We start from the raw sequence: 10765 nt of genomic DNA, 5'->3' as shown, positions 1-10765 counted from the left end.
TTTACTTTTCAAAACAAGCTTTCCAACTTCTTTTTGAAAAAATATTTCCAAAATTATTTGTTTCAAAATAGGTTTTCTAACAATCTTTCAAGGGTATTTGTTTTGCACAAAATTATCCAATGCACAAAGGACCACAAAATGTAACATAAGTGAAGCAAAGAGATCTATTATATACATGTGCAAAATCAAAGTACAAATGATATCATCAGTATATGTGAGACTCTCACGAATGAGTATGAGTCCCCTCAAGCTCTTAGAAAAGTACAAGAAAATCTCACATACACCCGCCCGCCCTTGGTGGTAATGCCCTTTGACTTGATAGAAGCCTTCCCAAACCCTGTTTTAAACCTTGTTTTTTAAAAAAAAATCAAGAAAACCTTCAAAACCTTGTTTTATAAAAAAAAAAAATCACAAAAAAATTCAAAAGTCTTTGCAAAATCATTTCAAAATGTTTTTAAAACCTCTTGAAAGCATTCAATATTCCAAAAAAAGTTCAGAACTTTATGAATCATTTCATTCCTTTTATTCACGATAAAAAACATGAATAAAAAGGAAAATTCACTAAAATTCCAAATAAAAAATTGAAATTTCCCAAAAATTCAAGGAAAATCCTTAACTAAATCAAGAGTACATCTTCAAATCCTTGAAATTTTGACAAAAAAATCATAAAAATCAAGGGGATATCTTCTTTTGAATCATCCAAATTCAAAATCCTTGAGAATTCTTGACAAGTCCTATCAAGGGAAAAATCATCAAAATTCATGAGAAAAGTCAAGAAAAACATCCAAAGCATCAAAGAAAACAAAAGAAATTGTTAAAAAATCATCAAAATCCTTGAAAATCATAGGACAAAAAAGTCCCATCATGGGTAAAAATGTAATAAATAAGTATATAAATTGTTTGTACCAGATAAAAAAAATCTCAAAATCCAAGAAAATCTTCAAAACATTCTCGAAGGTTTTTGGAAATCCTTGCCTTTGTCCCATCACATACTTGCCCATAAGGTAAGATTCCAAAACCTCTGGCTTCATTTCTTCCCTCACTTTTGTTCCATCATGGACACATCCTTAGAAAGCAAAGAATAAAAAGGGGGTTAAAAATCATTCAAAAAATAAAAACCCAAAATCATGGCAAAAATCAAGAAAAGTTTTCAAGAAAATCATAAAAAATCATCAAAAAATCTTAAAAATCTTTAAAGTCATGACAACATCTTTGTAAAATTCCAAGAAATTCAAGAGAAATTCGAGAATACATCTTTAAGATCCTCGAAAGGTCCTCCTTCCCCTAAGGTACCTTCATTACCTTCACAAACATGTTGAAAAGACATCTGAGTCTTTCACCCTTGTTTTCAAAACAAGCTTCTAATTTCAAGCATACTCATTTATCAGGGTTGTCCGTGAGACAAGAACCCTTGACATTAAAAGAGTATCCACTAAAAAGTTGTGCATTCTCAACAAAAAAAAAGTAATCCAAGAACAAAAAATGCTCGCCAAATTCTCTCAAAATTTAAAGAACTCTCTCTTGCTTGTTTTGTCTTGAGATCAATGGATTACAGTCAACAAGACCCCTTCCTCAGGAAACCCTCGTGTGAAATAATTTGCCTACCTTGTCCTAGCAAAGTTAACACAAAAAGACCATCGAGCACAAACACAAGATCAACAGGACCTTGGCTCAGAGTAGCTAACCCTCGAGTAAGGAAGCTTCCATGCTAAAATGTTCATCTAAATCAACCCCACCAACTTTAACATATCTCTGCCAACATGGCTCCACTTGTTTGGTAGGAGCTATAGTGCACAATACCATGTGTTGGGACATTGCAAGTTCAAAACCCAATGGTATGTTGTGTAACTGGTGGGGGTCTGCCTAACCCCAACTTACCTATAAGAAAAAAACTTTAATATATCTCCGTCTTTGGATTCTTCTCTTGCAGAGAGAACCTCTAGATTTGACTTGATCAAATTTTGGGTGTGTGAACCATTTTGTTATCAACTATGCTTCACACACTTGGTAACAAAGATGGGCATATATTCACCCAACAATCTTTTGGGTTCCCAACCAAAATGAATGTTGGTGACCCAACACCTTAGAGTCATCATGTTGGACTCAACGAAAATGAGATGGTTAGTTCACATGACCAAAACTTTCGAATGTAATCTCGAAGTATCTTTGCATGCAAGGAGCGAGATACTTTTGTTAAGGAATCATTTGCATAAGGTTGGTTAACAATTCACGCACAATATCTTCGAGTCATGAGAGAGAAAAAATGCTTTTTCACAAAACCTCACAAAAGCATTCAAGCATATTTTAAAGCATTTTGGAAAAAAACTCAGTTCTCACCACACTTGGTTTTTAAAATAACATCTTCCAAATATTTAAAAAAAAAAAACTAGAGGTTTCAAGCTTTCTGACTAAACAAAAATAACTTTGATCCATCGGATTGAAAAGTTACACGCTAAACAAGTTTGAATTTCATAAAATAGTTGTAAAAAGTAGAGCCCAATTTCAACAGATCTTTGACCAACCAAACAAACAAATTTTGTTTTTTTCTCTAATAGAGGATGTTAGCTTTCTAGGGCTTCAAATCGCTTGTCATTTTAAAATTTGACTGCAAAAATATAACCAAAATACTAAACATGGGTCAAGTCAACACATGTAGTGTCGATAGGCTGTATACCTATCAACACAATATTGTGTAGACATGACCTAAACCTCCTTGTTGGCACAAGGTGCATTGACAAGGTCACTATCTAGGCTGTTTTGGCCATTTATTGAGCGGGAAAGCATTGGGACGGGGGGTCTAGCATATAAATAGGAGTCCCCACTTCCTTCCAAACCATTTCAAGTTGCTCCAAGCATTCAAGAGAGTATTCAAGAGCTCTCTAGTCCCTTCGATTGTCTATTTTTTCAAAAAAGTCCCTTCAAAAGTTTCTTTTTTCAAATTATTTTTGGGTTTGAGATCTTGGATGAGAAGAACTCTCCTTGGCTCTCTCTCTCTCTCTCTCTCTCTCTCTCTCTCTCTCTCTCTCTCTCTCTCTCTCTCTCTCTCTTGTCACCCAACATACGCATTCTTCATCGTCTAGGGAGGGGGAGGGGGGGGGGGGGGCTTGGATAAATTCTTCATATTTTTTCAATTAAATTTTAATTCTTATATATATATATATTCCTTGCATTTTAGGTACTTTACTTTTACCCAAAATTCAAGTTTCTTGACATCTTCATTCCAAGAAACCTAGGATTTTGGAATCTTTATTCCAAGAATCCTTCATTCTTGTGGAAAAGCCCTTTTTCCCATAAGAAATTCCCTGGTACGAGCTCAAAAACTTAGTTGTAATGATATCTCGACTGTCGATAGGACACATAAGCACTGACAGAATCAATAAGGGACTAGGGTTTTGCCGAAAACTCAAGTTCTCTACACCCTTTCTCTCATTCGTTTCTTTGATTTCTTTCTCATATTCCTAAAATCTTAGAAATTTTGCTAGTGCTAATTGAAAACACACTTTTCTTGTTTGGGTTATGCTTGGGTGGGTCCACCATCTAAGCTTAACTCACATGTATGCATTGGAGAATCAAGAAAGCTCAAGAAAGAAAGACTCAAGATGTCAACCTCGATCCGGTCATCATTGCTATTTGAAAAGGAATTACTCATTCTCGTACTGAGCCAATCCCATATGGAGGTGAGTTACAAAAAAGAAAAATTCATTTTTTAAAATCTTTTCAAAATATTCAAAATCTTGTTTGGTAAAATTTCTCACCAACAATGCCAAAATCAAATGATCCAAAGAAAAAGCACATTGGCTGGCCTCCGGTCCGTAAAATGGAAGAGTTGAGATCAAAAGAGGGGCTAAGTGCCATGGCTAGCCAATCACATGACAGCATTTCATGGGGCCCACAGCTACTTAGTGCATGCCCACTTTCCCCTCTCCCCTTGAGGTCCCCCTGCTCACCGGAAAGTACACCCAGCTTTCACCTTACCTCATGGGACGCCAAAACTAAGCATGTTTAGCACGTATGTAGGGTCAAATTTGAGAAAAAACACGGAAAAAAACATTCAAAAGCACGGTAGGCATGGATATATAAAAAACTGTTTTGTGTTGAAGTCTAGGAAATATAATTAACACATCTTAGTCCAAATGAAAAATCATAAAGTAATAAAATTTGCTAAGTCTACAAGAATGCCTTTCAAGATATCCCGTTTTACTCAAGCCATGTCATATCTTTTCCCTTTCATAGCATTAATCAAATATGAAACTTTTTGGATAAGAATACCTCAAAGTCATATATTTCCCTTTCACGGTATTAATTAGTTTATATGAAGCTTACTGGCGTTCAACATTACAAATTCCAAACCAGCTACCCCAATCTGTACGTCGTCAGACCAAAGCACATGAATTAAGAATTCCACAAAGAAGTTCATCCAAGTTACAGCCTCAATCAATAAATATTGCCGCTAAAGGCCGTTGGCGGTGATTTTTGTCGCTGTTAATGCTCATTTTTCTGCTCAGAACATTAGCGGCGGTAATTTTGTCGCGCTAATGCCCTTCTGGAGGACAAAACTCATCAAAAACGTGATTTTTTGTTTTGTTTTGTGTTGGCTGTTTATCAACACGGGCTGTGGATGGTCAGCACGTTTGACCACGGATTTAGTACCTATGGATTTCACAGCTATATATATATATATATATATATATATATATATATATATATATATATATATATATATATATATATATATATATATATAGAGAGAGAGAGAGAGAGAGAGACGAAGCGAAGATATCAACATTACGACAGGTTCGTTGAAACCGGCAAACAAAACACACAGGACCCAGACCGACAAAGAACACATAAGTCAAAAGGGAGAGAACAAAACATAAATCAGAAACAGAGGCGATCAGTCGGGATCGGGGGGGGGGGGGGAGAGAGAGAGAGAGGGATTTGTTATAATCGTTTGCCTGTAAAATCTACTTGATCTCATGATGCAAGTGGTTTTAATTCAACCTGTTATTGTAGTAGACATATTCAGCATGGTTGATTGTTAGGAATTGATCCTTGGATCATTTTTTTTATTAAAAATATGTTTTTATGAGACAAGATATTTTGAAGCATTTATGGCCGTTGTTTATGGATCTCAGAGAAACCCATTCACACCTTGAAGTCTGGCAATGATCAAGTGTCGACCCTCATAAAATAGATGATCCATTTACATGGTCAGATTCACACAAAAAAATTTAAAATATTTGCCAAGTTCGTTTGTACATACAAATGGATATAGCAAATGCTTTCTCAGGAATTGGCTCTGGGATCGTCCAATTAAGACATATAGGTAGGTAGTAGAATTTAAAAGGCTTAAAATTTTTCAAACAATATTCAAGCCTCAAAAAATTATATTGTTTCAGTCACTGCCATGGAATTCAACTCATCATGATAGTTTGAAGACTGTTTCATAATTGATGTGTGTATTTGAGCAAAGGCCCTTTTGTATTGATTATGTACATGTAAGAGAAGATCTTGGCAAGGCCAACTCTCAACATGAGCATGGTGATGGAACTGGCGTACCAAGAAAATCACTTCCAAATGTGCATCCAATCTTAATTGAGGGCTGGCTGGAGTAAGAGATACTATCTCTAAAGATCCAGTAAAATTCCCAAAGAGACCCACCAAAGATCCAATTGATCTATTGAGGCATATTTGGAATGTAAAATTAGACAGAGAGAAACTCGAGTTCCTTGGCTTCATAATTAGAAGAGGGTTGTCAAGTGCTGGACCCACCCAGGTTGGTCTGACCTCTAATAGGCCTTAACCTGATTTGTGTCCAATCATACATAACTGGATCTCGTCCTAGCTCAGATCCAACCCCACCTAAACCGATAAACCATCTTCGAGCAAAACAATTGAAATTTGAAAGCCCTTCCTTTAAACAACTTTTATATGCAAAAAGTTGATGGACCCAGGTTGGGGCCATGGTAGGCTCATCCTTTGATGTGCGGACCTGGGCCCATATCTTGTCAGAACTGACAAAAACTGAGCTGGATCCAGCTCATCATGGTCATCAAGTTTTGTCCCATCTAGGCTGGGACCATCACATTATAGGCGAAGCAGGTTATATGTTCCCCCCCCCCGAACAGGGCAGTTAGCTACATCTCATGTTCGAGGGTCCCAAAGAGCACCACGTATGTAAGCATGTGCGTCTCGTATCCCCATGTTTGTCAGCATTAATTAGCGTTGGAGTTTGATGCGATTGCAAAGACTTAAGTACCCTCTCCTCCATTGGTGCAAAAAAATGGCGATTCTTGAAAAAGAATGGTTGTAAAGACTTAAGTGCCCCGAAGATGATTATTTAAGACCCAATCTCTACACTGTAGGATTATTCGAGAAAGAAATCTCCCCTGGAGGAGGCCATGAACATCAACCCTCTCACTCTCTCTCTCCCTTCTATTTCTGCTTCTGTGCACATCCAGCAGAAGATTCTACATTGCTCGATCGAGCATCGACTGACCTGCACATTGACTGTTGTGGAGCCTGATTCAGAGTTTTTACCCTTACAGGAGGAGGGTTTGGGGGCTCATCCTAGCGTGGGTAGCATCATTCAACTTAAAGAGTTGTAGATCCTGATTCAGAGTTTTTAACCTTACAAGAGAGGGGTCGGGGGGCTCCTCCCAGCGTGGGTAGCATCATTCAACTTAAAGAGTTGTGGAGTCTGATTTAGAGTTTTTACCCTTACAGAAAGAGGGGTTTGAGGGCTCCTCCCAGCGTGGGTAGCATCATTCAACTTGAAGAGTTATGGAGTCTGATTCAGAGTTTTTACCCTTATAGAAGGGGGGTCTGAGGGCTCCTTCCAGCATGGGTAGCATCATTCAACTTGATGAGTTGTGGAGTTTGATTTAGAGTTTTTGCCCTTATAGGAGGAGGGTTTGGGGGCTCCTCCCAGCGTGGATAGCATCGTTCAACTTGATTCATTGTGGAGCCTGATTTAGAGTTTTTGCCCTTATAAGAGGGGGGTTCAGAGGCTCCCCCCGGCACAGGTCCCGGGTATCGTGGTCAAAAAATGCACAGGGTGTCGTGGTGAGAAAGACATGTTTGTTTCAAGCAAGGTTGGAAGAAATCAATGAAAAATCCAACAAGGAGCATGCCACAATCAAGATATGGATGTCAAGCGAGAATAGTGTTGTGCAACTCAAATAACACAAAATAATAAGAGTCTGATTTTTAGTTAAAATAGGAAATGAAAAGACAATAGAAATTGCTTAAAATTTACAAGAATAAACTAGACTTAATAACGAAGACACCACTTTTTACGGATTTGAAATATGGCCTCCGGTTAGGGAGATATGGCCTTGACAAGTTGGTCCTAATTCGGGTAGCGATTTACAGCGATTTGCTTATTGAATAACACTATAAATCGCTATAGCGATTTGAGAAAGACACTACAAATCACTATAGTGAGATCCAAAAACACTATAAATCGTTATAGTGATTTGCGGAAGACACTACAAATCGCTATAGTGAGATCCAAAAACATTATAAATCGCTATAGCGATTTGCGGAAGACACTACAAATCGCTGTTGAAAAGCCGGATAACACTATAAATCGTTGTGGGGCTTGTTGGAGACCTGAAAATACTATAAATTGCTGTAGAAAAGCCCGATAACACTACAAATCGCTGTTGGAAGGCCCCCGGGATCCACGCCGGGGGGGGGAAGCTCCCAGACCCCCCTTCTATAAGGGCAAAAACTCTAAATCAGGCTCCACAACTCATCAAGTTGAATGATGCTACCCACGCTGGGAGGAGCTCTCAGACCCCCCTTCTGTAAGGGTAAAAACTCTGAATCAGACTCCACAACTCTTCAAGTTGAACGATGCTACAGTCAGTGTGCAGGTCAGTTGGTGTTTGATGAAGCAATGTAGGATCGTCTGTTGGATGTGCACAGAAGTAGAGAGAGAATGAAGAGAGAGTGAGAGGGTTGATGTTCATGGCCTTCTCCAGGGAGAACTCTTTGCCTCCCTTGATTTCTTCTCTAGAGAGAGAGAGGGTTTTACAGTGTTTTACGGAGAAAGAAGAAGAAGACTTTGAAGAGTCAACGTCATCCTCGACTTTCTGGATGGAGGACATGTTTGTCCTTTTTTTGAACGGAGAAAGAAGAAGAAGACTTTGAAGAGTCAACATCATCCTCGACTTTCTGGATGGAGAACATGTTTGTCCTTTTTTTGAACTGTTTATTTTTTATTTTTTGAATGAAGGGCATTTTTGTTATTTTTTCAAACCATCACTTTATGAGAAGAATAGCAAGAAAGGGTACTTAAGTCTTTGCAACAACACCAGAGTCCGATGCAAAGTTATGTCAACATACACGGGAATACGAGCCCCATGTGCTTGTATACGTGGTGCTCATTCAAAGCCCCGAACACAGACGTGGGATTCAGTGAATCATCCGGGGGGGAACATACACCACCCTCTCCCTCAGAGGTTTATGCCGGTATAGACAGCCAAGCCAAGCCCATTTTTTAGGTCTGATTCGAAAAACTTGCCTATTTTCAGTTGAACCCATTCAACCAGGCTAGCTTTCCATGTTGCCCCCTCCCCAACCGAAAGGTGTTAAGATGTTGCCAGTTTTTTTTTTTTGAATTTATAACCCGAAAAAACCGCACCCGGCATGAAGACCTGGTCTCATTGGCTTAGCCTGTCATACCTAGTTCTTGGTTCTTAGTGATATGTCTCATGCCAGCAGCGCAAAACTCTGAGACTAGGACCAGAGGAACTACGCCCACTTTCGGGGGCAGCGCCCCCCAAAAAAAAATTAAGATAAAATAAAAAATGGCTACAATTATTAATAAAAATCTATTTCATGTGGACAAATCAAACTATTTGCTGCAGTCAGAGGCTGGGCTGGTCTAGGACTGGGCTTTTTTTTTTGATGTTTTTGTAGGAATGATGTTGATTTCTTGGTGTTCAGTGGTTGAGAAATTTTCAACGTGAGATGGGCATCTTAACGATCAGTGGCTTCAGCTGGGGTGTATCAAGAATCTACGGACAGGATTGGCCTGGATTAAAGCTGTAAGGGACGGCAGGAGAAGGGCATCTTCTCAGAGCTCTTCGATGATGCAGTTATTTCGGAGACTGATTTTCTCTAAGGCCCTTGCACAATCACCTGCAAATTGTTATTATATGATGTACAGGATGAGGTTTTTTGTCCCTCTGAGTGTAAATTGTTGAAACTAATTACCATCAATGAAAGGAAGGGGGCCACATTCCCGCAGCTGAATCTTATTCAATATATATATATATATATATATATATATATATATATATATATATATATATATATATATATATATATATATATATATATATATATATATATATATATATATATGTTACGTTTAATTTCATGTTTCAGTGATTTTCTGATGTGCTTGGATGATGCCGAAGGAATAGGTTACCATAGATGCAAAGTTTACTACTAGATCTTCTTCTTCTTTCAAATGGTAAATCTTCATTACCCTTGTGAATTTTCAACAACAACCCAGAATCAGCACCTCCCTCAAGCTGAAGCCACTTTGCAAGTTTCCCAACCACTCCAAACTGGTAAGGCTCGGTATGCAAAAATATCAAGAAAATGTAACAAAACATGCAATTCCCAGAGTATGTTATAGATACATGTAAAGAAAAGCGTTCAACGCACAACTTTATTTGATTACAAATCTTAACAAATTAATCTGATAAATATTTGACGAGGAATTTTAAATTTCCCTACAACTGGTAGAACGTTATGGTGTGCATGCCAAAGCGGCGCCGTACCGGAGTACAGCCCCACCGGATTCCTGCACAGCCACCGTCGGCACCGACAACGGTGGCGCCAGCGATCTTGAGGAACTCTCCAGAAATCATGTCATCACCTTCACCGACAGATTGATGATCCCGCTCCTTTTCCCATCCTTGTCGAGCAAACGGTAGCTGAGAAAATGCACGTAACCGCACGGAACGTTGTAGACGCCTACGAAATCCGTTATCGGAATCGTCGACCTGCCGACGGTCTTCTCCCCTAAGGACGTTTTGCAACGAACGCCGACGTCGAGGGACCGGGTTCCGGGCTCCAACGGCAGAGTTAGCTTCTGGTTCCATGATGGGTACGTCCCGCCATGGTGATCGGTCGAGGTGGATTGGCGGTTACAGGAGTCGGTGACGCCGACGACAACGAACGCGTTCTTTCCGGCGGTCCCGAACGGAAAACTGAGGCTTTCGGCCGAGATCACGTTCACTTCAAGGCTCCCGGCGTGGTTCATTTGTGGCTTCAGAGTGAGGAGCGTTTCTATAACACTACAAGCTTTTCTTTCCTTCTTCTCGCAGGAAGATATAGCGGGGGGATGTTATCATAGAATAGAAGGAGATAGCGGGGTGTTGGGAAAGGAAGGCGAAACTTGGTAGAAGTTGGAAGGAAATCCAAATCTTTTGAGGGAAAAGTATGTATGTAGTGGCCTTCTTTGAAGGGGCAGATTCGGGAAATTACTTTCAGCCGCGAAACTTCTACGATGAGGTACGTCATCAACCTTATCTAAACGAATCAGATTGCACACCAAAAGTAGAGACCAGTTCAACCCATCACCTATGTCATCCCCCAACTTCATACCCTTATTAAATCTCATGATTCCAGTTGTTTTGATCAAGCCTGACCCTACAGATGGATTCAGCATAGACGATTTAGTAAATATATTTTTTAAATCACATAATTTTGTATTTTGTCAACTAAGTTGGATTTAGGCAAT

The 10765-nt window shown here is 39.1% G+C and overlaps 1 protein-coding gene across 1 annotated transcript; it reads right to left on the bottom strand.

Annotated features, from left to right (window-relative positions):
• Positions 1-9886: 9886 nt before the first annotated feature.
• LOC149833057 (BON1-associated protein 2-like) lies at positions 9887-10285 on the bottom strand. Its single transcript, XM_090013361.1, has one exon. It carries the CDS (start codon positions 10283-10285, stop codon positions 9887-9889), a length of 399 nt encoding a protein of 132 aa, XP_089869487.1.
• Between the last annotated feature and the right edge of the window lie 480 nt (positions 10286-10765).

Source organism: Nuphar pumila, chromosome 7, assembly GCF_984573655.1.
Source record: "Nuphar pumila chromosome 7, dmNupPumi1.hap1.1, whole genome shotgun sequence".
NCBI classification, from domain to species: domain Eukaryota; kingdom Viridiplantae; phylum Streptophyta; class Magnoliopsida; order Nymphaeales; family Nymphaeaceae; genus Nuphar; species Nuphar pumila.
This window is presented reverse-complemented; position numbering and strand designations above follow the sequence as displayed.